The 27,865-nt window shown below is 40.0% G+C and overlaps 1 protein-coding gene and 1 long non-coding RNA gene across 2 annotated transcripts in view; one reads left to right on the top strand and one right to left on the bottom strand.

Annotated features, from left to right (window-relative positions):
- Positions 1-3,172: 3,172 nt before the first annotated feature.
- LOC115609210 lies at positions 3,173-8,238 on the bottom strand. Its single transcript, XR_003991778.1, has 4 exons — positions 7,776-8,238; positions 6,877-7,427; positions 3,731-3,784; positions 3,173-3,306 (listed from the first exon to the last, which is right to left on the bottom strand). It is a non-coding gene; the product is annotated as an uncharacterized LOC115609210 (long non-coding RNA).
- A 286-nt stretch (positions 8,239-8,524) lies between these two features.
- PPP3R1 (protein phosphatase 3 regulatory subunit B, alpha) overlaps positions 8,525-27,865 on the top strand; it is a 41,533-nt gene continuing 22,192 nt past the window's right edge. Inside the window, exon 1 of the mRNA XM_030491126.1 lies at positions 8,525-8,784. Within this exon, the coding sequence (XP_030346986.1) occupies positions 8,782-8,784 (3 nt within the window). The 5' untranslated portion in view covers positions 8,525-8,781. The remainder of the gene's footprint in view (positions 8,785-27,865) is intronic.

Raw genomic sequence — 27,865 nt, 5'->3', positions numbered from 1 at the left:
TGCAGGTTGTTCAACATGAAAGGTAGATCTCCATTTATGTGTCTGAGAAAAAGGGGAAGCCTCCACACGCACTGGACAAATTCTCTCACTGTCCCAGATGTGGGTAGATCTGGCATGCTATCGATCAGGACTGTCCTGGTCAGCAGAGGAAGAAAGGGGTTCACTCCCAAAAGCAGTACATTCATGCTCCTTCTCCTCCCTAACAGCAGTCCTCTCTTCCCCAACCCTAAGCTAAACCCAGTAATAACTGCCACTGTATTTGATCAGCAGAAGACTGGGTATGTACTTCCTGGTATTGAGGCATTAGTCAGTCCCTTTTATCCCAGGGTATGATGACAGGATGCAGACACAGGGAATGAAAGCCTTCAGCTGCTTGCTACTGAGGTGTTGCTCGAGCTGAAGAGTTCATATCCAGCAGGGCAAGATAGTACTGATGACCTGTATTTATTCTTTGCTACATATGCCAAAATCAGCAAGTAGCATGCCACCTCACCATGCCATGAGCGGTGTTTCTCAGAATAGTTTCTATTTGCAAGAGGGGCAGAACATAAACATTTCCCAGACATGTCCTACACTTTTAGCTCTGCTGGTTAGCAACAGGAAGGTAGCAAAATACTCCTGTGAGCACAAGTCAGCCAGAAAACTGCAAATTACGTCGACCAAAAAGCCACTACAGTGATGTTTATTCTAGTCCAAAATTGGTGTGAGCTATAACAAGACAGACACTGACGGCAACTACACTAAGGAGGTTTGTCAGACTGGCAGTACTGTCTCATCCACAGGCTCTGCTGTTACCTTGGGAATAGTGGGCCCAGCAGAACTGTATACACCTCAGTAAATCCTCATCCACTTTCAACCCATGCAGTTGTAACATTACTCATAACATACTTGTTACAACTCTAAACAAGTTGCCATATCTTTTTTTTAATGCTGAGATTTACAGACATTACAGAGGTCTCATGACAGTGTGAAATTAATTCACCTACCAGTGCATTAATTCTCCATTGCAATTTTACCAGCTATCTCTAAGTCTGCAGAAAGGGTCATGTAACAACTTCAGCTGAATGGGAAAAGACATAAAGTTGAAGTTCTCTACCTGCTAGCTTGAATTTTTCAACACACACAGTTTCGTCTCATTAGTATTCTCCTGATAAGAATAATCTGAACTATTCTTTTTTGTGTCATAGTATTTTCTTAAACCTCTGTTTGGTTATTTACGCATAAGCACATGCACAAAAGCCACAAAATGTTCTGTTGAGTTCCCCACCAGCTGAAAAGCATTCGAATCACTACTGGTCTTATTCTTCCTGCTACAGACAAGGCTTACAGGAGTGGGTTTTTTGAAACTAGATTTCATGTTGAGGACAGGCTGGAGTATCTCTTATATGATATAAATGCTGCCTAAACTAGGGACAGCACATGTGAGTGAATTATCATCCAGTGGAAAAACTGTTTGGGCTGTAGTAGAATTCCAATGGTGGTGGCACATTTTCCAGAGAGCAGAATTCTTCCCTATTGACAGAAGGAATCAAATTGTACTGCATGACTAAGTCACCCAATATTTGATGGTATTTACTCAGGAACTCCACTTTCATTATGCATACCTGTCTGCAGGGAGACAGAAGTAGTGGGGTGTAAGTCCGGTATGAAAAGATGAGCGAATGTCTTTATTCTGACTTTTGAAATCTCCTCTGCGAACTTTGCAAACCCTTCTGGAAAAGGCAAATCTCTATTTTTTCCTCTTGTGGGAGAATTCAGCAACAGCATGATTGATCAGAAGCTAATGTAAAATCCACTGAAGTTACAAATCCATCCCACACCAGAAAGTAGATGGTACTTTGCCAAATAGGTAGGAGGCAGAAGTATCATGACTTACAGCTTACCACAGTTACAAGCTGCACCCCTTCCCTGGCAAATGCCCCCTTTAATTAGACAGTCTTTTGCAACATGAAGGCCCAAAGACTGAAATAACGCAAGATCGTCAGATTAACACAGATTAACAGCAAGTCCAGCCAAGTTATAATTCCTGTAAGGAATTCTTTAACCTCTGTGGAAAGCAAGAGCTCCCAGCAGCTGTAATGACTCTGCACAAAAAGAAGTTGCGGTCTTTTAAGTACTCTTTCTCCAAGGAAGAGGAGGATGCCAGGAAACTAAATCTTTTTATGATTCCTTAGGTGGCCATACTATGTTAGAAATGCAAAGACCAAGCACTCACTGGCAGAATCTATCCCTTCCAGCATCAGGGTGAAAGGATAAAACCTATGATGTCAAAACACTTTGGAGTCAGAACCTGAACCTACTTTATGGGAACAAAACACAGAATCCTCATCTAACAGCATGAGAGTATCTTCACTCTTCTACTGAAAGCTGCAGAGCAGGACTGAAACTTCACCGGCGAACCAAAGAGCTGAGGTAATTTTCTAGTCCCATGCTACAGATCCAGAGTATCTGGAGACTACCATGGTAAGAAAAAAGCAGGATGCAATGATGATTCTAACACCAACACACAGGCACAGTTGATAGACCAGGTGCTTTGTACCTCAGGAAAAGACCATCACCAAAACCAGTTTCACCATGTAGTTTCACCACAGTAGTAAAACCTGTCATAGCTATAAAATCACAGGCAGTATTCTGTACTAGCATCACATTAGTTCCTTGGGCGTTCTTAGATGCGCTTGTGAATTCCTATGGCAAAAAAAATCACAACCTATGGCAAACTGACCTAGTTGGCAATGGGGTTATACTTCCTCCTAGTTCTCAAACAGAAACTTCAAACCAGAGTCCTCAATATACAGTCCCAAGAAAGTCTCTGCATGGAACAGATGCACAGAGTGGAGAATCACACATGTATGGTGCTTACCCCAGTGCTGTCTCATCTCCTCAGCTGAGGGGGCCTTGAACCTTTACATGAATACATGTGATCATGCTGCATCATGTTTCCCTTGAAAGTCCTAACAAGCTGCTTAATTTTTCACACAGATGATGGCACTACAAATTAAAACAGATTACATGAGCTATAGAAAAATGCACAGCTAAGATGGACGCAAGGTACCATATCATACCACAGACAGCATTTTTTCATGCAAGTATTTTTCTCTTCCATGACAACAAAAAGGGTTAATAGACACAGAACTTCACACTACATTCATTAAACTCCCCACAACACATACTAAAAGGTAATCTGCATGACAACAACATCTATTTTGATTAGCTTTGAAAGAGTTAGATTACTTACTGGCATTCAAAATTTGTCCCCAACTCAAACAATTAGAAGATCAACAATCAAGCAATTTCTCATTTTTCTCTCTGCCACAAGAGAAAGAATAAATTAAGACCTTCTGGCACTATTTCAGTTCAGACTCAGTTGTTTCACTACTAAATTATCATAGAATGGTTTGGGTTAGAAAGGACTTTAAAGATCATCTAGTTCCAGCCCATGCGCCATGGGCAAAGGCAGCTCCCACTAGACCAGGTTGCTCCATGCCCCATCCAATGTGGCCTTGAACACTGCCAGGGATGGGGCAGCCACAGCTTCTCTGGGCACCCTGTGCCAGTGCCTCACCACCCTCACAGTAAAGAACTCACTGGTCTAGCTTGCTGCCTGAGTCAGCACCTTCAGAATTTGTACTGGCCCAAAACCTGAACCAGTCAGCCAACACATGACCAGTGATAAACAGATACCATCTTAAAATGATTCAATTGATTGTTTCCACAGATTGAACTTACATACATTAATAGCTCATTAATATCCTGTTCAGGCCAACCTCTTCTGCCGAATCAGCTACTGCAAAAGATAAGAATTTCACAAGTCAGACAGATATATGCATATCTCTAGCAAAATTAAACAAAAGCAATAAGCTCTTACAATGGTGGCAGACAAGCACATCAGTGAAAAAATCAAACACTGTACTGGTGCTCACAGCACTTATCTCCGGTTGTTGCAAGGTCTTTAAGGAGTCAGCCCACAGCTCCTATCAGAGTTTCCCAGAACAGTCTTCAGAAAAAAGCTGCCAATTATACCAACCCTAGCTACAGCTGGATGCCATCAAGAAATCTTATCAGCTGCTAGGCAAATAAGCTCACTACATGAAATTATTATGCAAACAGCACAGTCTCAAGAAAAATGTAACCTTTTAGTGTCAATCTTTCTTGCAAATTATTTCCATATATTTGTTCTGCAGAGAGCTACTTGATACAGTGATACGATTACAGGCACAAGGTCAAATATACAGAAAGCATTTTTACCCCGTTTATCGAGTTTATTTTTACCAGTTTATTCTAGCCAGAACTGGTAGTAAGTCTAGGAAATCAGAAGACCACTCTTTAAAACCCAGCTATGGGAAAAAAAATAGTGTCATGCAGGGATTTTCAGTCTGTGGCTTCCAGTCCCTGGGGGCTGTTAATTACCACTAAGAGCTGAAAAGGATACCTGAAGAAATAATCCTACTATAAAGACATTTAATTCACACAACCTTGGGCAGCAGGATCCACAGATCAGAAGCATTTACAACCACTGTTTCATTAAATGCACATGTGCTAGAGACAACTATACAGCTGCACTTGCTCTAGCAATTTGAAATCCAGCATCCTGCAGTGATGCAAAATAAACCAAAGGGTAACCAAAGATCACCCTATTAACCTACAGCTTCACAAGCCCTCTGTGGCCTACCCCTTTCTTCTGGTCTTGAGGACATTCCTGTTCTTCATTTTCTAGGTAAAGAGATCAATGTTCCCCTGTGCCTCTAGCTCTTGCATTTGACCAGGTTTTTTTCAGCTGAGCATTACCGGATCTGATAAGTACCATCACCTGCCCTCCCAAATGCTGGCAATTCATACATGCTCTCACAAATATGCAAGAAAATAAGGGCAGACTCCCTTTGATTTCTCTCAACTGAAAAGACAGATGTAGGTGTAAGAGAGATACAATGAGAGGCACTTTATCTTCCCAATCATTTGTCAGTTCTAGTCAGTATTGTGTATCTTTAGATTTGCTTATTATTCTTCCTGTTATTCCAAATTAAATGAGATATGGTTTACAGAGTTCAGGACCGGCACTAACAGGGCAATTCAAACATGCTGAGAATGGATGGTTTTCATTTCCATCTAAAAAGGCTTCCTCTTTCGCTGATAGAATACAGCCTCCCTGCCCACTGTAGCTGAAAGCACTTTCCCTGAAGGCCAAAAAAGGTGGCTTTCCTTTTCTCCTTCTAGAGCATTAAAGAAGAATAAGAGTTTATTTATTTTTAGGAAACACCTACTGGAGCCCACACATATGCTTAAAAACCATGTATTTTCAAGCTTTACTGCACTGTCCCAAGAGTTTACCTGCTTTCCTGGGAAAAGCTGCTTATAGCCTGTTAAGGGTCAGGGCAGAAGATTATTTGATTAGGTGGCAGCCCTCACCCTGAGGTGAACAGAGAGATGAATGCTCCATACAAATTGCATCCAGCTACGTTTTTGACTAAGGGATGTTTACATGAGGACGAGCACAAGGCAAGACAAAGAAGGATACACTCAGGTGATCAAAGATACATGCTATATTAAAAACCAAAAAGAACTAAAACCTCAGTGACAGATAAGGCATCACAAATAGCACTTTAAAAGAGGCATGCTATAAGAACTGCAGCTGGAGTCCAGACACATAAGCAGGAGCATGGAAATTGTTTTCCAAACATTAGGTCAAGCCCTATGCAAATCACATCATTATTGTTAATAACCCTGAAGATCCCAAACAGGCACACAGTTTACATATATTTATCTGTAGCTAGAACAGCTTCCAATTATATGGGTACACATATTTATCCTACTTTAAATGGTTGTAATTATGCTGCAGAGGAGCTTTACCAAACCCAGAAAGTGACAAAACACAGAGTTGTCTGAAACATACTCTAAAAACATAGCCAAATATCAATATTTCTAAAATTACTAGTCAGAAATATGGATAATTTAATGCAAATTGTTAAACACAAGTGATGGTTTTCTGCAGACTCTAATCTACACACTAACAAATGCCATCTTGCATTTTTAACACCTTTTAGAAGTCAGATATAAAAGAAAAGCAACTTTGACACATATGCACAACAGAAATGAATTAAAAACTAATTAGCTCATATTTGTACTGCATCTAGAGGTTCAAAACTACTAGCAGTGACATATCTGCATTAAAAGATAAAAATTGTATTTTTGTAAGTTCTTGGCTGTCTCTACTTGCAACTTAAAAAGGTAACAATTAAGCTGTTATATTCCTCGTTTCTGTTTATTTTAGTCCCATTACATTATGCAATAGAAATTCTAGCCATATTCAACTTTCTTTAGCTGATTTTACTCCAGATTTGCATCTGCTAGATAAGGCTGCAGTGACAGAGATGTGAGCAGCAAGACTGGTTTATACCAGGATTTATTTTTCTTTTGGAGATTTTAAGTTATTTTTGATTTTTTTGGTTTGAGTCCAGTCAGTTTTAATACTAGCTTTCAGTGAAATCTAGGTATGTTTTATTTCTAGACATCCTAGCAACTAGAATTGGTTTTGCGTTTTTTTTCACCCCAAAAAAGAAAAGTTGTCCTAGCCACCTCTTTCTGTTAATAAGAAAAGGCAGGAGATTCCTTCCCTGGATCAGGCCATTTTACCATGCAGAACCTCCCACTGCAGCCAGGCCCAGATTCTTACCAGCAAGGCCTTTTTTGCTGATTTGCTATTAACTTAAAGCTTACAGTCATGCCTTAGCGTTTGCTTTACTTTTTGCTGGTGCAAATTACCTTCTGTTCTTCACTGCTTAGTTTCACTCATCACCATGTTCTTAATTTATTTATTTTATTGCTAGATTTTTTCTGTGCAATCTCCCCAATCCACTCTTTGTTCTTCCTGGTCAAGCTCACCCATTTCTGCAGATGTGAAGGCATGCTGGATATCAGCTTCTGGGCAGAACCCTCATCGGTCATTAACAGTTCCTAAGAACTGCATGTTTATTGCTGCACTTTGCTTCGCTCTTTTAGATGAGAACTTCTAATCTGTTCTTCAACTTCACAGTCACCCTTCATTATCTAGGTTCCCGAGCAGGCTTCTGTACAGGAGATGCCCCATTCCTCTTAGCATTTGCGCATTAGCATTTGATGTCAAGATTCCAGGTTTCTCCAAGAAATCTGAAGGAAACCTGTGCCACCCTTTGACCAGCTCAGACTCCTGCACACAGGGCAACAGTGATGCAGCAGTGCCTTTTCCGGAAGAAGCTGAAGGGAAAGGAAATTACCATTTTAGACTGGAAAGCTCATGCTCGGCTATGGTCCTAAAAAAATTAACCTGGTTTTAAAGTAATAATCCAGCCCTCCCCTCCCCTACAAATTAGGCTGTCACTTACCTTGAACTTGGCAGGATTGATGGGCATTTCTCTGGCAAAGTAGGTAGCTATTGTGAGCCAAGGATCAAATGCCTGAAAAACAACATAAACATGGTACTGATTCTTCTCTTTGGCAGTACTAACACAAAAGTATTTTATATGTAATTATTATTTTCACATCACCACTTCATCTGTCACAGTGTTATGTGCTGTGCCGTGGTGCTCCAAAATAAACACTTTCAGCAGAACGAGCACAGAAAGAAGGGCAAACACAGCAAAAGGAACGTGAAATCAACCCATCTTTACTCAGTATTTTACTTTACCCTTCACAGAGGTTTTTAAAGGTGTCATCTGGCCTACTTAAAGCTTTACAATATATAGAGATCACTCCCTGAGGGTCAGCCTTACTTATGCAAGCAGTTGCATTGCCCTACATCTTACCTCAAAGGGGTTACTAAGACCACATCTTTCATCCGAGTTTGCATTCAACTGTATCAGTCATTTATTTTGTAAAATACCCAGGGTACAAAGCATTAACTACCAGCATCAAACCACAAACGTACATGTAAACACTTTCATCACAATTCCTTTAGTTTTGTATAATTCACTATTAGCACTGCAGAAACACAATACCCTAAAATCCGTGAAGTACTGAGCACCTTCCTGCCTAGATAACCTTTTATAACATAAAATTAAAAGCCTGAGAAAACAGCCAGACGATGAGAGGAGGCACCACTCGGAGCCATGCTTCCACTGGCCACCTGTGCTGAACATTTTCTTTTACAAAAAGCACAAGCCACGCAAGAACAAAGAAGAAAGCCAGAGCAGCAATGGCTCCAGCAGCACAGCTTAGAAAGCAGCCGAGAGGGACCAGCCTAAGCAGGGGGTGTGTGGAGGCACACAGCCAAACAGGAGCTCTGGAGCACCTGAGGGAACATCTCCGTGGGCAGAAGCCTAAGGCAGCAAACACATCCCTAACTTGTGGTAACACTCAACATCCAAGGCTCTCCCAAAGGGACCTTCGTAACAGCTTCCCCCGCTCTTACAGAGCCCACCATAGCGGCCACTACCACCTCCTCGCACCCTTCCCGCCCTCGCCCCGCCGCCATTTTGTCCTCTCCCTTGCCTCCCCCGCCTCGCTGGCTGGCGTCACCGCGCGCCCCGCCCCCCCGCGAGGGCGGTGCTCGGCCCGGCGGGTGCCCGGATGTGGGAGGCTCCGCCCCCGCCTCCGAGCGTTAGTGCTGCTCGCGCCCCCTCCCTCGCTCCGTGCGCGCCGTTGCGAGTCAGTGCCAGCCTCTGCCGCAGTGAGGGGAGCCGAGCCGGAGCCGAGCCGGGCTGAGGCAGAGCCGGCGGTAGCGGCGGGCCCGGCGGCGCCAAACACGCAATAGCGAGCCCGGGGCTCGGTGGATTCATCTGTGGGGGAGACGCCTGACACCCGCCCGCCGCCATGGTGAGGACCCTCCCTCGTTTCCCCTCCCCGCAGACCCTCCGCTCCCGCCCCGCCGGAATATTCCAGACCGGGCCGTGCTGCGGGGGTGAGGGGCGAGGCAATGGCCCCGCGGCCCGGCCCGGTCGCCGCTCCGCCTCGCTGCTGCTGCCCTGCTTCTGACCCGTCTCCTCCGCCTCCCGCCCCCGAGCCGTCCACGTCCTCCCGCGGGCGAGCGCCTCGCTGGGCTTCCCCCTCCCGCCCTCCCCGCGGGCCGCCCCGCGCCTCTCCCGGGGGCAGGCACGGCCGCCCGCTTCCCTTCTGCCGCCTACGGCCGCCGCCTCGCCCCCGTGGCCCCGCTGCCTCCTGCTGCCGCTTCCCCCCGCCCCGGCAGCGCTCATGGCGCTCGGCCCTTCTATTCCCCCCCGCCTCGTCCTCCGGCACCCCCTCACCTCACCCCCGCCCCCAAACGCGCTCCGCCACCCCCCTCTTCCCCTCAGTCCGGGGTTCGCCCTCCCCGGCCCGCGCTTCATCTGTTTTCCAGATGTATCAGCGAGCCCGGCATTTTAGTAGCGATGTGCTGTGGGGGTTGTTTTGCAATCTCAGTGGGGTTCCCCCCCACCCCCCTCACGCCCTTGGTGCAGCAGCGTTTCTCTGTTCATGTGCAGACCGGAAAGCTATAATGCACGTAGCCCATGGCAGGGACACAGTCTAGATAATGTATACTTTAATTGGTCCGCGTTTAGAAAGCTGACATTTCAAATATGATAGGCATGTGGGTTTTGAGACTGCAGGAAGAAGGTATGCGGTATGTCCAGGTGTGTGTATTTGAGTCGCTCTGGTTTTTAAATCATGACGATTTACATTTCCTTTTTACTGCCGTAAAATTAACCCAGAGATACAGTATGGAGTCCTGTAGTATTTTACGTCGACACTAGGGGTGTCTCCTGCTTTTCACCGCTGCCAAGAAATCAACGCCCTTTTTTAATAAACATTTATTTTAGCCTAAATTATCCAGTACCCTGGCTGCAGGAAGACTCTGGCAATATCTTGGTTTTACAGCTGGAGAAATAGAAGTGGTGTAAACTTCTTCGTTCTTAACCCGTGAAAAGCAAGGCCAGCTGTTTATCACATTTCACATTAGACGTCACAGAGTCGAAAATGGGTTTCCTTTTGGTTTTAAGCAGGGGTTTGCAGTCTTTCCTTTAAAAAATAAAGGTGTAGCAGAAGCTGATGCGCTGTGCTCAGGGTGTCTTTGCGTGTGCACTTTAATGTCTGTTAGGTGTGTGTTCGGAAATATTTTGAAATGTATAAAGGTTTGTTTTCAGTTGGACGCTAAACCAATGTGTTTACTGAATGCCTTCATGCAGTCTGGGTTACATTAAGACTGTGAGAAAAGACAGCTTGTATTTTGAGGACAAGGTATTAGTGAAATCAAGACTTGAAAAGAAAAAAGTTATGATATGAAATTATGCCATGGTTGCAATACTGCTAATTACTGTGAATATATAGACGAACAGCGATCATCTTCCACTCAGCAGTTGTGCTCATGCTGCCATCAGTTGGGTCTTCTGTGAAAATTTTGTTCTCAAAGGCTTGCCTGATACACTGACATGCATAAAAGGAAAGAAAATGTTATTTAATCATGACGCCTGTGTGTTAGCGACCTGTAATGAACCTAACTTTCATGTATGATTAACTTTATGTGTTTTCCTCCATTCTGTTGTAACTAAAGTTGTCCTAGCATATTTTGATGGTGCAATCATGTTGATTATTACTTTGTGACTTCTTGAACAGTATTTGTGTCTGATCAATTGCAGTATCTCAATGCGGATGCTGGGGGAAGAAAGGTATGCTGGGTATTATCTCTACCGGTAAAGGTGTTTGCTCACATAAGCAGCAACTACACCGGGAGAGTCTTCACTGTAGCTGTATCAGTATGCTGGGCCTGATAACAGCTGATCTTGGGTGCCTTATAGTCTGAAAACCAAGCTAAAACTATAGCTGAGAAACATTTAAGAAAAACCCATTTCCTTTTAGTTGCCATTCTTTTTACTGTCATGACACTGTGGATGTTGTCACTGATAGCATTCACTTCTAATGAAACAGACTTTGTTTCAACCTTTACTTTGTTGGAAGAGAGCAACTCTTTTTCACAGTTTGAAGTAACATTTCTTTTGTGTTTGTGCAGGACCAGAGAGTTGTCAGTTACAGTAAAGGAAGAGGTGAATGTATTGTGTTCATAGTAGGTAGCTTAAGATAAAACGTAAACATCTAGTGAGTCAAAGAATGTAGTGCTGGATGTTTTGATATAGTCAGTTCTAAAATAATCTGTCGACAGAGCATAAGATGATGCGTCCATTACATAATGCTAGAAGTAATGTTGATATGCTATTTCTGTCAGAGTTGACTTAGCAAGTTTTTCCTATGAGTAGTATTTTCTAGGAAAAGGTAAATAGCACAGATAGATGCTATTAAATAATTTTGGTTTTGGATAGATAAATTCTGTTTTCTTGGGATGGTGTGTATTCTGGTTCATATCCAGCTCTTGAGCTCTCTAATTGTAGGACAGAAAACACAGAATTCCGCAGGTGTCACTCAAACCATGTTATATAGTGCACCATCTTCTTAGCTAGACTCTATTCAGTTGTTTTGACTCACTTGAGTAGTGGTGCTTCTGGTGCATTTTCTCCACCTGAATCCGATGTAACAGTGTTTCTAAATTATTGAAGCCAAGAACCACCAGAATATTTTTTGCAACAAAACAGAAAAACCCCAGAAGACTGTCTTGAATCGTTGTTTACTGTTTACGAGGGATTGTATTAAAGAAGTCGGTTCTTAGCTGAAGAAAAACTCCATTGCCAGATCATTTCACAGCTATCATTACAGACATCTGAAATGGTCAGTTCAGTTTTGTAACAGGTAGCAGGAACTCAGAGGCACTCAGGTAGTCCATCTTATGCCTGACAGCCTACTGGTGGTCTTTTGCCACAGATGGAGTAACTGGTCTGGGATTCAAAAAGCACGTGTTGAGGTCTGAAGAAGTATTTGGTAGGCTTATTTAAGTCAGTTTGTTTAAAAAAAAAATATTTTATTTTGGAAGTAATTTCCAGAGGCACAGGGGCCCAATTTGAATATGCAAGTTAACCATGTGATCTACATGTTGGTGGAGGAGGAGACATTTTAAAAACTAATAATATTTTTTCCACTGTTTCTGCAGTAGAAATAGATTTCTGTCTTTACATGGTTAAACAATTTAACAGAGAGGAATGAAAATTGAGTAGTTGAAGGGAAAATGGTTTGTGGTGGGCATGCATCAGGATCTTCAGAATATTCATCTTCTAAGGCATCTGACTTAGCACTGAAAGGGAAGGTTTAAAGGAGTGAGGTTAATAACATTAATTTGTTTTTTTAATTCATATCTTAAAAGAGATGGGACTGTCTTCTGTCAATTGGTGCCAGAAAGGGAGGTCTCAATGATTTGGGTATTTCAGGGGAAACAAATGGGGCAGAAATACACATTTTGGTGCCAAACCATTTCTTGGTCTGCTGCTGTCTCCTCATTTCACTCATTTTTGTATGTCAGAAAGGTATATAGAAAGTTAAGGTGTAGGCAAACTACTATAAGAAAATTATTTATCAGTTTTGATTGACATAATACATACTTTCGAGAAGCAGTTAATCTAGCAGTGAAGATTTTACAGCTGGGCGTTGAGTCAGTGCTTACCTGGGAGTCTTGCAGAAAGAAGAGCTTTTTTTAATTGTAGGTATGCTTAATAGTATTCGACTGTAATTCATAAATTGCACTTGCATAATATTTTTCATCATTGCTTTGATTTCCCTGCTAGTAAAAGAAATCTTTTGCTTTCCCTCCCTTTTTTATTACCTGTGTTCAGCTGAGTTTAAGAAAATTGTACCCTCTCTTAAAATGTTACAAGTCTGAATAGTAGTTGAGCATGAAACTGTTAAGCCTTTGGTTAAGTTATATGAAATGGTGACCAGAAATTGTGTTTGTAGGAAAAACTTTCTTGTAATTTGAGCTAATATATGACTTCTTGAAAGCAATTTGCTCTTGGTTTCCTTGCCCGTCCTCTTTCCTCTCAAGCCTGTTCTCCCTGCTCTGGGTAGTATCATTTGTGAACTTCTAATTGGGAGAAAAATTACACTGTACAGTTCTTTGTTGATTAGCAGCCAATTCATTTAGTGACACATTTCCCTATTTTCCATCCTTTTCTTCTTCTGGCCAGTATGCTTTTCTCTTTTCCTAAGCTTTGTTCCTGTGTGTTCCTTACAGAAAGACCATAGGGGCAAAAGGGGCTGGCTGTTCCTGTGCTTCCTGCATGCTGCTGCTTTTCCAGAATCATCAGCAGAAACGGGGAAGGTGCTGCTGCTGATGTCCTTGTTATGATCATACTCCTCTGCTTCTGGAGGAGCAAACACTGGGGGAGTAAAGATTGAAGTGAGGAGGAAGGAATGATGAAAGTAATGAATCTGCATCGAGAAAGAGGGGTGATTAGTGCTTGTGCTTAAAGGTTACACAGTTGGAACCTTCTGAGCAGGGTATTGTAAGAAAATAAGTATGTTGTTTTACTTGCCTGCCCCAGCTAATTAAAACAGAAAAAAAAGTTGGAACTCCGGGAAACTGTAAGAATTTTATTGGCTGACTTGATTATGTAAATTACTTAAACATGTTCTTTCTTTCCCAAAGACCATAAGACCTTATCTTGCTGTGCTCTCGTGAAGCTGGTAAATACTGTCCTTGTTTTACGCATGAAAAAGGTTGAGGTCCTTGTGAGGTAATAACTTATCTAAGGCCCTTTTTATTGTTTAGAATTTAACATCAGTATGGGATGTCGGAAATGGATGTTTCCAGCTCTGAAAATACATAAGTCTAAATCGATTGCTACAGATTTTGAGGTCTTGGGGCTGATGGATTCTTGGAGTTAGAACGCAGCCACCAGAAAATGTGCTGGCACTGTCCATTTGGCTTAAGGCATGTGGTGGTGCACAGTAGTTGAAAGCTTGGGACATACACAGCCTTCTTTCAACATCTTTGTAGCAGTATTACCCACTTAAAGTGACTTCTTTAGAGATTACACCTGGAAATGTGCCTTTTATATCCCATAAAAGCTTTTTAGTTTCTTAGATGTCTGTGGCCTAAAGTAATCTTGACACCAGCAGTTTGAGAAAGATCATCTACGAATATTGCTTTAATGTGCTGAACGAAGTGGGACAGACTTGGATATGGACCAAGATCTTTTAATCTGGAATAGATAAATCTTTCAGTATGCAAGTTCAAGTATTGTGGGAATGTTTTCACTGTTGTTTCCCTGGATCAATGATCAGGAAGCTTAAAGTATTTGAAATTCGTGATTTTGCAGTGATTTAAATACAGGACTAGAAGCAATATATTCTGCTTGATGTATGATATAGTTAGATTATTTTGGTCACCGTGTGAAATACTATATTTCCTTAGTAATATTGAATATCGAGATTAGTTTATCCAGGGCTGAACTTAAGCTATGGCTTGTCTTCCTATTTAGGACTGTTCTATGTAATTTGAATGGCAACAGTCTGTGGCAAGGTTATTTGTTTTTTAAAGTTCCAGGTGTTTCTAAGAATAAACCCTACATCTTTCAAGTGAAGTAATTTTTGGAGTAACAGTTCTTTTAAATAGGAAAATTTAATCTTGGCATTTTAATGTAGCTTTCTAAATGTGTAGCTTGAAAATTTTAATTTGGTACCTACTTTATTAGGCCTTTTCCACAAAGACCATTAAAATGTTATATATATTACTTTTAGATTGTACCTAGCGCAGCCACAAGCACATTATTACTTTAACTCCTTGGGAAGCTATGTAGATGGTGCAAAACAGGCTGGAGACTATATCTGACTTGTTTGTAACTTGACAGTCAGTTGGCTCTGCTATTGATACTCCATTCCGCAATTAAGGAAGAATCCCTAGCGATACAAATAATCCTTAACTGCATTAAAGAAGTCTCAGAAACACTTTAAATGCTTTGGATTAAACGACAACGTTGCTTATGAACTGCCAATAACAATCTTGGCTTCCAAGCTGTGAACAGGTTGTGCCAGGCAATACACTCAGGTGAATATGTGTGAAGTCTTATGTTGATGGACTTTTTTTAAGCAAACTGTTAAGGCAAAGATCCGGAACTCCCCCAGTAAGCTGATACAGTGCCTATTTTAAAAACCTTATGCAGTTTGAAGTTCCCAAACACTTTGTATCATTGTCCAAATTAGGTAAAGTAAGATTTAAAAAAATGCAGTAAGACATTTGCTAAAGAACTTAAGTAACAAATTGGGAGGGACAGGAGAGGAGGTGACGGGGTCGCAGATAAGAAGCCTGGAAGTGAAGGCCAGGATTAATACGTTTTTGTGAAGAAGCCCAGCTACTGGAAAAATGGTTTCAGGTGTGATTCTCACAAGAATATAATCTCAAGATCATCTTGAAATGCTGTGGAACAACTTCTGTGGTGTATTTGTGACAAATATGGAGGTTTTTTTACCCTTTATTTTAAGCAGCTAGAAACTTCAGGAAGGAAGACATCAGCTACAGTACTTCTCTCTTTTTCTGCCCCCTTTCTGTTGTCATCCTGTGAATAGCTCCTTTTTGTACATTTATCAGGTGTTTGGGGGTTTTTTTAGTAGGTAGTAAAAGACAAAACTGTTGTTTTACTGCTGACTGCATAGGTTCTGAATAGCATCACTGAAGTTGAAAGAAGTCTCTTGAATTCCCTGTGCTCAATGATACTATGGCTGGCAGAGAGGACTTAAAAAAGAATGAGTTTTTTATTTTTTGAAATAAGCTCCATGGATATGGCTTTAGGCCAGAGCTTACGAAGAACTTCTTGTGTACTTCGTAGGCATAATGACAGAACAGCTCTTTCAGTGTTGTGTATGTAATGATGTTCCCTTGGGGAAGTTGAATTTAGTATTGAGCCACTGCTTAACAGGCTTAGCACCTTGGTGTCTGAGCAGTCACGGGTCAGTTTTGTTGATAGCACTGAAGGAGCATGTCACAGATTTCTCAGATAAAAGCTTGACTGCATGTAGATCTGCTGACAAGTCTAGAAAAAAAAAAAGATTAATAGAAATTCTAACCAGCAATAACATAAAACGCCATATGAATAAACTTGATTTTTATATTTGACTTAACGAAACTATCTTAGCACTCTAATCACTGTCCTTCATAGGGGTACCTAGTAAAATATCTGTTCCCTACATATTCTTAAAGTTTCACAGGGATTCTTATAAAAATGGTGTTAGCTTTCCTCAAATAGTTCATTGAAAACACCAAGATCAGTTATTTTAGTAATAATATTAAAGCATTTGTATTGGGCACTGCTGGTGTTAGTTTTTTATTTCATATAGTGCATGGAAAAATCAGATGAGTGACAAATATAAAATCAGAAAGGTTAGTAAGTTTGAATTGTGTGTAGTCTGGAACGTTAGATTACAACCCTCTTGTTGGTGCGAGTTCAGTTCTGAGAAGTTTTCTTTTAAGCAGCCAAGAAAAAATGAGCAGTGAGCTAGAAGATGGTCAAATTCCCTTTCTTAGTGAGAAAACAAAGTCACGTGAGTAAAAGGGACTAAAATTGAGGGGTAGCAGTAGATGGTGGTTTACAATTTTGGCATTGTATGTAGTGATGTAGTAGTACTGTAATGCTTGGTAGTAGGGGGCAGAGCAGCTAAAGATTCCAGAATTGGGAGGAGTTGGTTTAAGTAAGAGAGTGGGTGTTTTTTAGTGATAGTTACATCGTGGCTGCTTGTTCAGAGGTATTGTTTAGCATCCGTGCTGCGTCATAAACGTTTTGTGACGTTAATCCATATTATCCAGCATCTCACAAGACCCAGTTAAAACACTTTAACATCAGAAGTGTTCCTTGAGTTGCAGTTTGTATCAGACTGGTGTACAAATACATACATATTACATGGTGCCTTTAAGGTTTGCAGGCAGTACAGTTTTGGAACTACGGCCTATGAAGAGAGAAGATGGGAAGTAGAAGAAAGATGTTAGCCTGTGGTTTTGTGGGCAAATTGTGTTTACATGTACAGTTGCATCAGTCTTTGGGGGGTGGATGCGCTTACTTGGGATTTGTACTGTGCGTTGGATTAGAATGACTAGATTCTTGATTGTGAGCCTCCAAAGCAACTGGTAATTATGACTGAAAGACACTGGGGCTCTGCAGGGGTGCGTCTGCTTGACTTATTTTGGGAACTATGGACCCTATAAATAGCTGTAATTTTTCTAATGCTGCTTTGTATGTGCTTTCATGCTTGCTTTTATGTTCATTTACAACTTATGGGAATTTACAGCTCTTCAGGACAGCTGTTTTTAATTGTATTGTTAGTTACAGCAATTAATAAGCTTTGATTTCTGACAGGATGAAGGAATCTTTTCTTTAGCAAGTGCTATGACTCTTTACCAAAAATAATGCAAACATCTATAAATGAGATTTTGGATAATTCTTCAAATGTCTGGCATATGATCATAGAATGGTTTGGGTTGGAAGGGACCTTAAAGATCACCTAGTTCCAGCCCCCTGCCATGGGCAGGGACACCTTCCACTAGACCAGGTTGTTCAAAGCCTCATCCAACCTGGCTTTGAACACTTCGAGGGATGGGACATCTGTTTATAAGATACTAAAACTGGGTTGGAATTCTAATTTAATCTTTTGAGTACCCTTTTATTAGCTTGTAGCTTAAGTGCTAGATGTCTCTCTTTGATATTGAATGTTAAATATTTGCATTCTTTATATAAATATAAAATGCAAGTCAGTTCCTGCTCTGAAGAACTTAACCTAAAATAGTCTATCTCCTGAATGGTCATCACCTCAATGTTATGATTTTAAAAAACCAAGTCAGTATTTTCTCCATGACACAGGTTATATAAAGAAAACTGTTTCAAGAGTTTGGAATATCCCATCGCAGTGAAAACCTTAATTGAAAGCAGCGTGGTATTTTTCTGTGTGACTTAAAATGGAAGCTGATAATACCCGGAAAACCTGTTTTGTAAAATTCTTGGTATTTTAATTACAATGATTTTAAGCCCTCTCTATTGGATCACAGTGTTGGTAAGGCCTGTTTTCAAACTGTGTGACTCATCTTTATTCTTTACTGAGTTCTTCATGAGTCCCTGAGTGGCATAAGCTAAACCAGAGCTTGTTAAAATGTCTCTATTTAATAGCTGACAGCTGTAAGTTCTGATGAAGTTATTTTCCTTTTGAGAAGAAAAGGAAAAAAAAACCCAACAAAACTAAACCCTAAGTATTAAGATTACTATGAACTACTAGAGATGGTTAATAATACTGGAATACAATCTCTGTTTTGCACATTCTGTATCTATGCAACAATTCCGCTTCAGCATAGTCTGCTTCTTCCTGTGATTTGCACATCTTGCCCAGTTCTGCATCTTTGCCTCCTTGAGTGTTTTCTGTTCTTGTCAGTTCATGAAATCATTTTCTGTTTTCAGATACATGTCCTTCACACAATTCTTTGCAGTGTTCTTCAGCCTCTTTTGTGATAGATCCTGAATGACATTTTATTAATTATTGTCTTCCATTTGTGATTTTTTTTACTGTACTATTTCCATTTTCTCTCCTCTTGTTGGGCAGCCATAAGACACTTATATCCCTTCTTTCAAACTCAGATTGCCCTTTCTAGCTCTAAGTGGTATTAAATTCTTCATGATTTTTTTTTAACTGCGAGGGAAGGCTGATGACAGCATCTATTTATGCAACCTGTTTCTCTGCTCTTAGACCATTTGATCAAGTAGCCCACTGATCTGTGTGACTGTCCTGAATATGTTTTAAGTCCTTGTGGGTACAGCCTGTGTGAATTGATTATATTCTCTGAATTGGCACTTAAACTTCCCCGATCAAGGAAGTTGGACTCGTTTAAACTGTTAGTAGACTGTTGTATGCAGTACAGCTGCATCAGCTTTCTTTTTCCTCTACGCCTTCTCAGATCCATTTGAAAAATACCCGTGCAAGTCTTGCCAAAGCCTTACCCTTTGCAGTTAACTCGTTACCGAATACACTGTTAAAATCTAAAATTCAGGATAATCAGTTGGTAGAGAAAGATGCACTGGTCACATTGGCTTGAGTATTTCCAACCTGTTTCTGTAAATAGAGAATTGTATTCCACTGTAGTATGGTCTTTTACACCAAGTAGTGTAATTCAGTTATATGATGCAGTATAGTGTTAGCTTCATTTCTAGAATGTCTTTATTTTCTTTCCTCTCTACAAATACCACTTGCAGTGGTACAGTGAGTCTATGTCTAAATTTCCTGGAAAAACTGAAGCCTTCTAAACTGACTTTCTGACTGATGCTGATCTCCCTGGGTTTTTTGCTTGCACAAGTCAACAAGCTGCTTGTTGAGAGACCATTACCAGATACATTGGGAACAAATACATTAATTGGTCTGTTTGTCAGTTGCTGTCTAAGGGTAACATGCTCCATTTCATTTCCAGCTAGGTTCTCATCTTTCATATTTGCCTCAGCCTGATACACATGTGAGATGTATCTGATCAGTCAAAAGCAGGCATTTCTTGCAGAAGCTAGGGAAGAGGTTTGTTTTCTCTACTTGGGATTCTGTGGCTGCTCTTGCTACTTTCTGGCTTTTGGAAAACCCTCTGCAATAAGTGTTATTCCAATACCTGAAGGGGGCCTACAAGAATGCTGGAGAGGGACTTTTTACAAGGGCATGTACTGACAGGACAAGGGGCAATGACTTTAAACTGGAAGCGGGAAGATTTAGATCAGACACTAGGAAGAAATCCTTTACCATGAGAGTGGTGAGATACTGGAGCAGGTTGCTCAGAGAAGTTGTAGCTGTCCTATCCCTCAAAGTGTTGTAACCTGGACAGGGCATTGAGCAACCTGGCCTAGTGGAAGATGTCCCTGCTTACTGCAGGGGGATTGGAACTATGTGATCTCTAAGGTCCCTCCCAACCCAAACCGTGCTATGATTCTGCGGTGCTCCTTTTCTAATGCTCATAGCATTGCTGAAGAGCAGTAGTGTCAAAGTGATCTATTCTGCCTGTAGAATTAGGGCTTTCAGTGTTGTATCTGGTTGTCTTGGTACAAGCAAAATCAGGAATTTCAGAAGCTTCTGAAGGGTCACCCTTAGTTTTACTCACTTTTTTTCTGTATTTGGAGTGTCACAAATCATATTTTTAAGAGTAGGGGTTTTGATTCTACATACGTTGTTAATGCTTGCATTTAGCTTTTGAAAATTACTCCACGAACAAGTTTAAATTTGCAAGCATGGTAACAAGTACTGTACCTTTAAGTGACAATAATTTCCACAACATACAAAAGCATGTTTAAAAACCATTGCAGAGAAAAGGAAGCCTGCCTTTCACACCCCTCATGAATCCAGTGGCGAGAGTGCCTAACTGGATCTATTACAGAGAATACAGCTCATTTTTTGACCATTTCTGTTAATTTTGGAGGGAGGTATTGAACTACCCATTAACTTGGCAGAGTTTTTACTGGGATTGTTCTTGAGAGCTGTTTGCTGAAGCTCCCTAGTTCTTTTTGGTTTTATAGTACGTGGAAGCTGAGAATTAAGTTGGTGTAATTGGAAGCAGCCGCATGAGAGTGTATCTATATATAGTAAATTATATTTCAATATGGCTTTAGGTCAAGTTAATATCTTCTTGTAAAATAACTGTTCTGTTCCTATTTCTATGTAGGGCAGCCAGTTACTAATTCTCAGTTCTGCTGGACCAATGTTCTTTGGCTTTGTGTTGGAGTGGAAGTTTTCAACATGGTCTGTTTTCTTGGGGCAAAAACTTTTATCTCCAAATTGTTATGGAGAAAGGGAGAAGCTGAAAGAGTTTTAATTGCCCACTACGTATTTCACTTGTAGAACAGGTGCTTTGACTCTTTTGAGTAGTTCTTTCTTTATTTCACAGATGAGAAGATGCTAAATAATATCTTAGGTATGATCTGGTGTTATTACTGGTGAAAGCTGTGACTTCATTCACAGTTCTTCCAGGTTCTCAGAGATGCTTGTTATACTTTGGCTTCATGTTTTGAACAAAGATTTGCTTTCTTTGTTCTGTGTTACTTTACTTTTCCAAATCTGGAGCTGTTCTTTCACACGAGCATGACACAATTTACTGTTTGCAGTTGCTTGGATTTTCTGTGTTCGTGTTCAGCAATGAAGGGAAAAATTCCTTCTTGAAAATAAAGTGATTAAATCGGAGAAGAATATAAGTGGCTGATGCCCAGTTTATATCCGTCAGTGTCTTGAAGAACAAGATCAACATGATATGTTTTTTGTTTCCCTTTAATATCCCATTAAGTGTAAGTTGATGTAATTTCTTTGTTATTAAGATGTTGACCCTTAGCTCTGATAATCCCATGGCGCCTTAGTCACTGGTTATAATCAGTCACGTGTTGTGTTTTCTCCCATACTGTTTGTTATAAGCTTTTGCATTATATTCTTACAAACAAAATTGCTGCCTGTGAAATGCTCTCTAAAACTCTTACAACTCTGCTTTTGTTATTCATAAGCATTTATGGTTGGGTTTCTTTCTATATATATAATTTTCCATTGATATGTCTATTGCCTTGCAGTCTTCTTTGTATCTTCTAACTTGTGTTGTACTTGGATTCCAGATTTTCTGGTTGGACAGCATAGTTTTGTTTTCATTTTCACTAGCATGGTCTTTGTCCATGTAACAACACAGTCATGGGGTGGACTGATTGGGAAACTTCACTGTAATTATCTTTAAAGTTGAGAAAGAAGTCTGCTGTGGTCTTTGCTTTATCTAAGGGAATTGAATAAACTTCAGTGAAGAGTCTTCTGTAGTAAACCTAGGAAGAGGTTTTGGAGGTGAAAGCAATATGTCAACGTAAGTGGAAGAAGTAAATTAGTATCTTGCAAACTTTTTCATGACTTCTCCAGAAGCAATGGAGGACCAACCTGTCATGCCCAAATACTTCCTAATGTGAACTCTTAATTGCATCAGAACATACTCAGATTTAGTGGTGGCAGAACTTTATTGTTCCGCTACTAAAGGTTGAGTTGCTCCAGGATCTTTCCAGGAAACTCCTTTCCTTGACTTTTGGAGAGTTCATTATACATTTATACACTTAAAATTACAGGCTTCTGAGAATTTTCAAGAGTGATGCAAGCTTTAGAAATGCCAGCTCTGTAGTGATTGCATAAGTACACTGGGTTGTTGCCTCTAAAGAGCAGTAGCTGGGAACTGCCAAAAGTGAAATTGTCTAATACCACAGAGGGAATCATACGTTAGCTCATAAAGTTAACGCTTTTGTTCCTGTGACTGGTTTTCTCTCATGTTTTATTTACAGATTGCAGTGCTTATGCAAGTTTTCTCAGTGAGAGTTCTGAACTATTTTGTCATGAGAGCTTATGATTTCTTGTACATACAAGGTTTTGCTTTTCTCCTTTAAATATCAAGATTTGTTAGTTTTCTATAAATGTGGCACAATCTTTTTTGTGCCTCACCTTGTTATAAAAACTGCAGTATGTTTGTTTTTAGTCCTGTTAATTATCTACTTGATGTACTGCAAACTCAAGGAGATAAGAAAATAGAACAGAATTTTATTATTCACACATTACAGATGCAACAATCAAGTTATATTAAGTTTAAAGCAATTCAGTTATCCTTTAGGTTTTTATGATGTGTACATCAAACTTGTGTAACGTGATTTGGGGGCACAGACTCGCATCTACTGAATAGTATTACCAGTGTACGATCTGATTTGATGGCTCCTTTTCTCCTCCAAATTCATGACAAGGACTTTGGAGTAAAACTGTTTTCCATCTTTGATCCTGCTTTCATCTTATGCATTTTTACAAACTTCTTTGGTGTTTCTACTTGGTCCTGATGTCTCATTCTGTCTTGGGAAGCAATTTTTTTTTCTTGGAGGCACCATTTATCTGCAGATAAGTAAATAGTGTTGTATGTCTGTACATATAGATACATGATTAAACCAAGTACTTTATCATACCTTCAAGATGATGTAACCTTAGATTTTTGATAGAAGCTCTGCCATTGTAATTGAGTTCAGATAGGATAAGGTATGGCATTTATGTATATGAATAGGAATCGTCTTATCCCTGGTATAACTGGACACTTATGGATTGCTTTTCAGTCCTGAGCACTTCAAATTGGAAACATGAAAATTTAAAAAGACTTTTTATTCCATTTCAATGGATGCACTTTTTATTTCTATGTTTCTTTTAATATTAATAAAGCCAAAGTTGTATTAAAGGCTGAATCCTCTTACAATTACACTTTTGATTCCTTTAGTTTTCTGGCCTGGTTGAAGCTTTGGCAACAGTAGCTATCTCTAATTCTGGGTTTGCTTCTCGGTTTAGGGCTTCCCTGTGATATCCTAGAATAGCTACTGTGATGGCCTTAAGCCATTAATATCTCATATTGGAGGAGACCTGTGGACAGTGGAGGATTTAAATAAAGCATAGCAGAAGTGACTGGCCAACTGCCAGCCAGAGGACAAGTGGCTTCCCTTAAAATGACTGACAGAGCTTGAGCAGGCTGGATTAGATGGTGACTAAGGAGTAAACTGCAGGCTTTTCCTGAGGCTTTGTATGGTCTTTCTTGCCTCCTGTATCCAGAGGGGGGATGTGGTAGAACCTGATGTACATTCAAGAGGGAAGCATCTTCTACAGAATCATCACTTCTTTTGTTATGAACAAATTGAATAAATGTATCCAAAATAAGGTTTTTGTGGTAAGACTTTTGCCTTTTTTTTATTTTTTTTTTAACACGTGGCAAAGGGAATTATAACACTTACTCTGCGTACTTGCAAAGAACAACAGTGCCAGAATGCTGTAACAGCTTTAACCTGACTTGATCTCTACTGTAATCCCAAATCCAGCAATCCCCTTTGCCTTGGTTCATTATCTCTGATGTCTGCAATGTAAATGCCATGTTGAAGAATTAGGTATTAATCTTTTTTTGAGTTCCTTCAGCACTGAAGGTCACAGAGTGTTTTGAGAGGCAGCATTAATAAATTTAGGCTGCTTTGGGGATAGCACATTTAAAATTTGAAATCTTCTCCTTCCAAAGGTAAATTAAAACAAGCTGTGGGGGATTTTGATTTTCTTTTTTAGCAGTGCCCTTTTTTGACTACAGAATACTTGCAGCTTTCCTTGATGTTTATTGTTGATTAGCATTCAGCTGAGTAACTGAGTTGGAATATTAACAGCAGCTGTAAGACCTGTCCCTTGTACCTTTGTAGTTTCACCTTTGAGTTGAGATCACACATAAAAAGTGAGCACTGACACAAGTTCAGTGGTTTATCAGAATTCTAATAAACCTTCCAAGAAGTGTAACTGAAAGTGTTGGACAGAAAGTTACCCTAGCTTCAAGGGTTGATGATTACACTCATCAGCAGGTACAGGGGAGAGAACAGCTTATGCTGTAATCACAGAACAGAGGCTGTAACCAAAGAGGAAGGTGGAATGGAAGAGTATGCTGGCAGGCTTATGTCACTAGTCTTAAACAGCTAGCTGGAATTGTAACGGAGATGCTGAGGAGTTGTGTGTGTATCATGCTAGCTAGTTGTATCCTCTTGAAAATTGTGGCTGCCAGAAAATAAAATGCCTCTATCTCTTCAAAGGAAACCATAAATTGGTTGGATAACAATGTGTTAACTATATATAACTTTTTTTTTAATCTCAAATGAAACCTGTTCATTTTCTTTAGATCTTTTAGATTATTTTTTTTTTATAGAAGATATTATTAGACCTTCTAAAGCATTTGACACTTCTGTAACTGCATTATCTGGGCCATTAAAACATGCTTCTCAGATTTTTCAACTCTTGTAGAATCAACATTTGGCTAATGTTTGTGTACGTGAATAGAAAGTAGAGGAAAACATATTAGCAATCCCTTGACAAATTTAGAGTTGAAAAATACATACATCTTGGTATGCAGTATGCAATACATACATCTTGCGTAAGGGTGCAAGAATTAGATGATAGCAGTTTTCAGTTTTTCTCTGTGTATTGGACAAGTTTGGCTTAGTGTCTTCAGCATGAGAAGCTTCAAGTATTGTGTTACAGCTGAGTCAGAGAAATTAAAAGTCATTAGAGAGATTCCTAAATAAATTAAACTCTTGTACTAGGATAAATAGCCTTCCAGCAAGTTGTTTGTTGTTGTTTTGGTTTTGGTTTTTTTTGTCACAGTTTATGGGTTTTCCCAATGACCAACAATCATAGTTGGCAAAGCAATTGTGTCCCCAAAATACTTGGAATAACTTTAAAAGCAAGTTCATATGTGGTTCATGTGGTGGTTTTGTTTCTTTTGTATGTATATGTGTGTATGTATATGTGTGTATATAGGGCGCATCCCAAAACTTGGTGGATGTTTATCTCTGTATACTTAGGGAACTCTTAACAGCTCATAGGAAACACTAACTAAATATGAAGATTTAAGGTCAACACAGAAATTTCATAGTTTACTTCTGTAGATGGATCTTGTGTTCAGAGGTGCAGAAGGAAGTAACTATAATCTGTTGCTGTACTATTCACCTGGTGTCTAGTTGACTAAAGAGTTAAAGAAACATAATGGATACTCTTCCATAAAAATACTGTATTTTTTTTCTAAGGTACCGTTGCAAGACTTCTTTGGTAAAGCCCATGTTCTGTATTTCTTCCATGATCCATGCCATTCTGTAAATTCAGTACATGAAGCCATTGAAGTTTGGTTAATAATAAAAATCACTGATTTTAATGGGAAGCTTTACTCAGTAAAGAACAGGAGAGCACAGCTCTCTGAATGAACAAGCTGAATGCCTGAGTCCTTTGCTATCACACTTGTGGTCTGTGCTACTTACCTGGTACCACTACTGCTGTTTCTATGGTTTTCTTCCTTGCCTGTAATCCCTTGCTTTTCTGGATAACCTGCAAAAATTCCTTGCTTGTTTGTAACCTGTTTAATTCCTTCTGTTGAACATGTGGACAACTGAATATTCACTCCAAAGGATAACAAGGTGCCCAGATTTGACACTCCAAATGCCAGAAGTGTAATGAGATGGTTTCCAACTTTCAGATACTATATTGGACTTGTGGACAGACAAGGTGATGGCTGTGAAATATGCACTAGGACTCTTGCACAGATTTGGTTACCAGAAGAAGTGGGGCAAAAGCAGAGCTGAAGCTGTGAAAATTGTAATTGTGAAGGTTCAATAAATCATTGTCTTGGTTGGGTTTGGCTTACAAGTCTTGCACCTTAAACTTCTGTCATACTATCTCAGCTTCAGGATTAGAGGGACAAGGAATTAGGCTGCCCCTCGGAGGAGTGAGTGGGTTTGTTGATGGCCCGGAAAAATAATGTAAGATTGGGAAGTATAGTACAGCATACTGCTAGGAGATACTTAATTTTGGAACTTACTGAATGTGAGGAGGGTATCAGGCATTTTTATGTATTTCTTTAATTCCATCTGTGGGCCATGATCTTAGAAACTAGGTTGACAATATGGAGTCAGCAGTGAAACTGTCACTGATCTTAAGTTGCTTGAACTTCTACATGCCTTCTAATTTAATGCTCTTGAATTTTTTGGCTTCACTTAATTCTTTTGCATCACAATATCTGACTCAACATTAGTATGATTATAAGAACCTCAGAGGTAGATTTATTCTCTTAGTATTTGAGTAGAAGTATTGTGCCTAGAGAGCTGCTAATTCCAAGGAGATATTTGTGGGAGTTGCACTCTCTGTGCTTGGAATACTCTTGTGCAAAGCAAGTACTTAGTAGATGCTTTGCATAAAACAATAAGACACCAAGTTTTTTTCTTTAATGTTAAATTCTGGATTTTTGGCTGTTAGTCTGCACTATTACCAGTTCTTATTTTAAGTCCAGTCTTAGTTTTATGTAACTGTTGTAATATCCCAGTTGTAACTAGGTTTTTTTCAGTGGCTGCAATGAAAAGCCTAAAAGGTGACTTAATTACTCGAGTCAAACACAAATGCCAAATTCCCTGAGTGATACTATCTATAACATCTCCTTTACAAGATTGCTTCTGTAGTGTACAAATGAGGTATTCCTGTTAAGTATACTGGAAGATAATCAGTAACATGTTTCCTTGATTCACATGCTCCTGTCGGGCTAAGACACAACTTCTCTGTATTGAGTAATTTGTTTGAGGGTGTTACAGTGGTGGTTTTGTTGTTGTTTTGGTTTGGGTTTTTTTTTCTTCCTCTAATCAGATTGTATATTCACACTGTTTCTGAACATGGTAGATGAAGCTATTTTTCTTGCTGCTTTTTTCCGTTCAAACTTTATTCCCGTTTGTCTTGTTTTAAGCCATGCTTCTTTTGGTGCTTGCAGAAACTCTGGGCACATCTTTCGTCTGTGCTCTGGTTTAGGCTTTAATTGCTGCAGTAAGTCACATATGAAATGTACAGATTACAGTAGGTGAGATCTTGCATATTTTTGTGACCAACATCTGATTCAGAAATTGAAATAACGAAGTGGCTTAAAGCTTCCTGGGCTTCGTCTGAAATTAATTTTAACAAATACTTAAAGCACTGTGGATGTCTGTGGTGTGTTCTATTCATACAAAAGTTTTTAGATCCTTGATAACAAATACCATCCTTTTTAGTTTGCCAACTTGTCTGGTGTTTGAAGAACATGGTGCTGACCTATGACAGCCAAAGCTTTAGTCACTTGCTAAACGGCAGTCATTTAAACCAACAAACCAAACCCAAACTTCTCTTCACCAAGCTGGCAGTTCTTCATTGTTAAAGCTGTATGAAAATGGCAAAACATGGAAAATGAACTCGAAGGCGGATGAGGAGGAGGAAGAATTCTCTGCAACAGGTAATTTCCATGGCCTTGGTACGGGGAAGAATGAGCAAAGATAGAGAAGCATTTTGTCTGTGGAAGAGGAAAGAAGGGTCTTTTGAGTAGGCTCTTTTTAAATGCTGACTGCCAGCTTCTGCCATCTTTCTTCTTATCACTCCCATTCTTTTCTAGTTGTAGTAGTGGATGATTGAAAACACCTTTTTGTGTAACTTGAGAATTGAAGTTGATTATCTTGATGATCCCTAGTTCTGCCCCCCCAGCTGA

This window comes from Strigops habroptila, chromosome 6 (genome assembly GCF_004027225.2).
Source record: "Strigops habroptila isolate Jane chromosome 6, bStrHab1.2.pri, whole genome shotgun sequence".
NCBI classification, from domain to species: domain Eukaryota; kingdom Metazoa; phylum Chordata; class Aves; order Psittaciformes; family Psittacidae; genus Strigops; species Strigops habroptila.
Note: the sequence above shows the minus strand (reverse complement) of the source record. Positions and strands in the feature narration are given on the sequence as shown.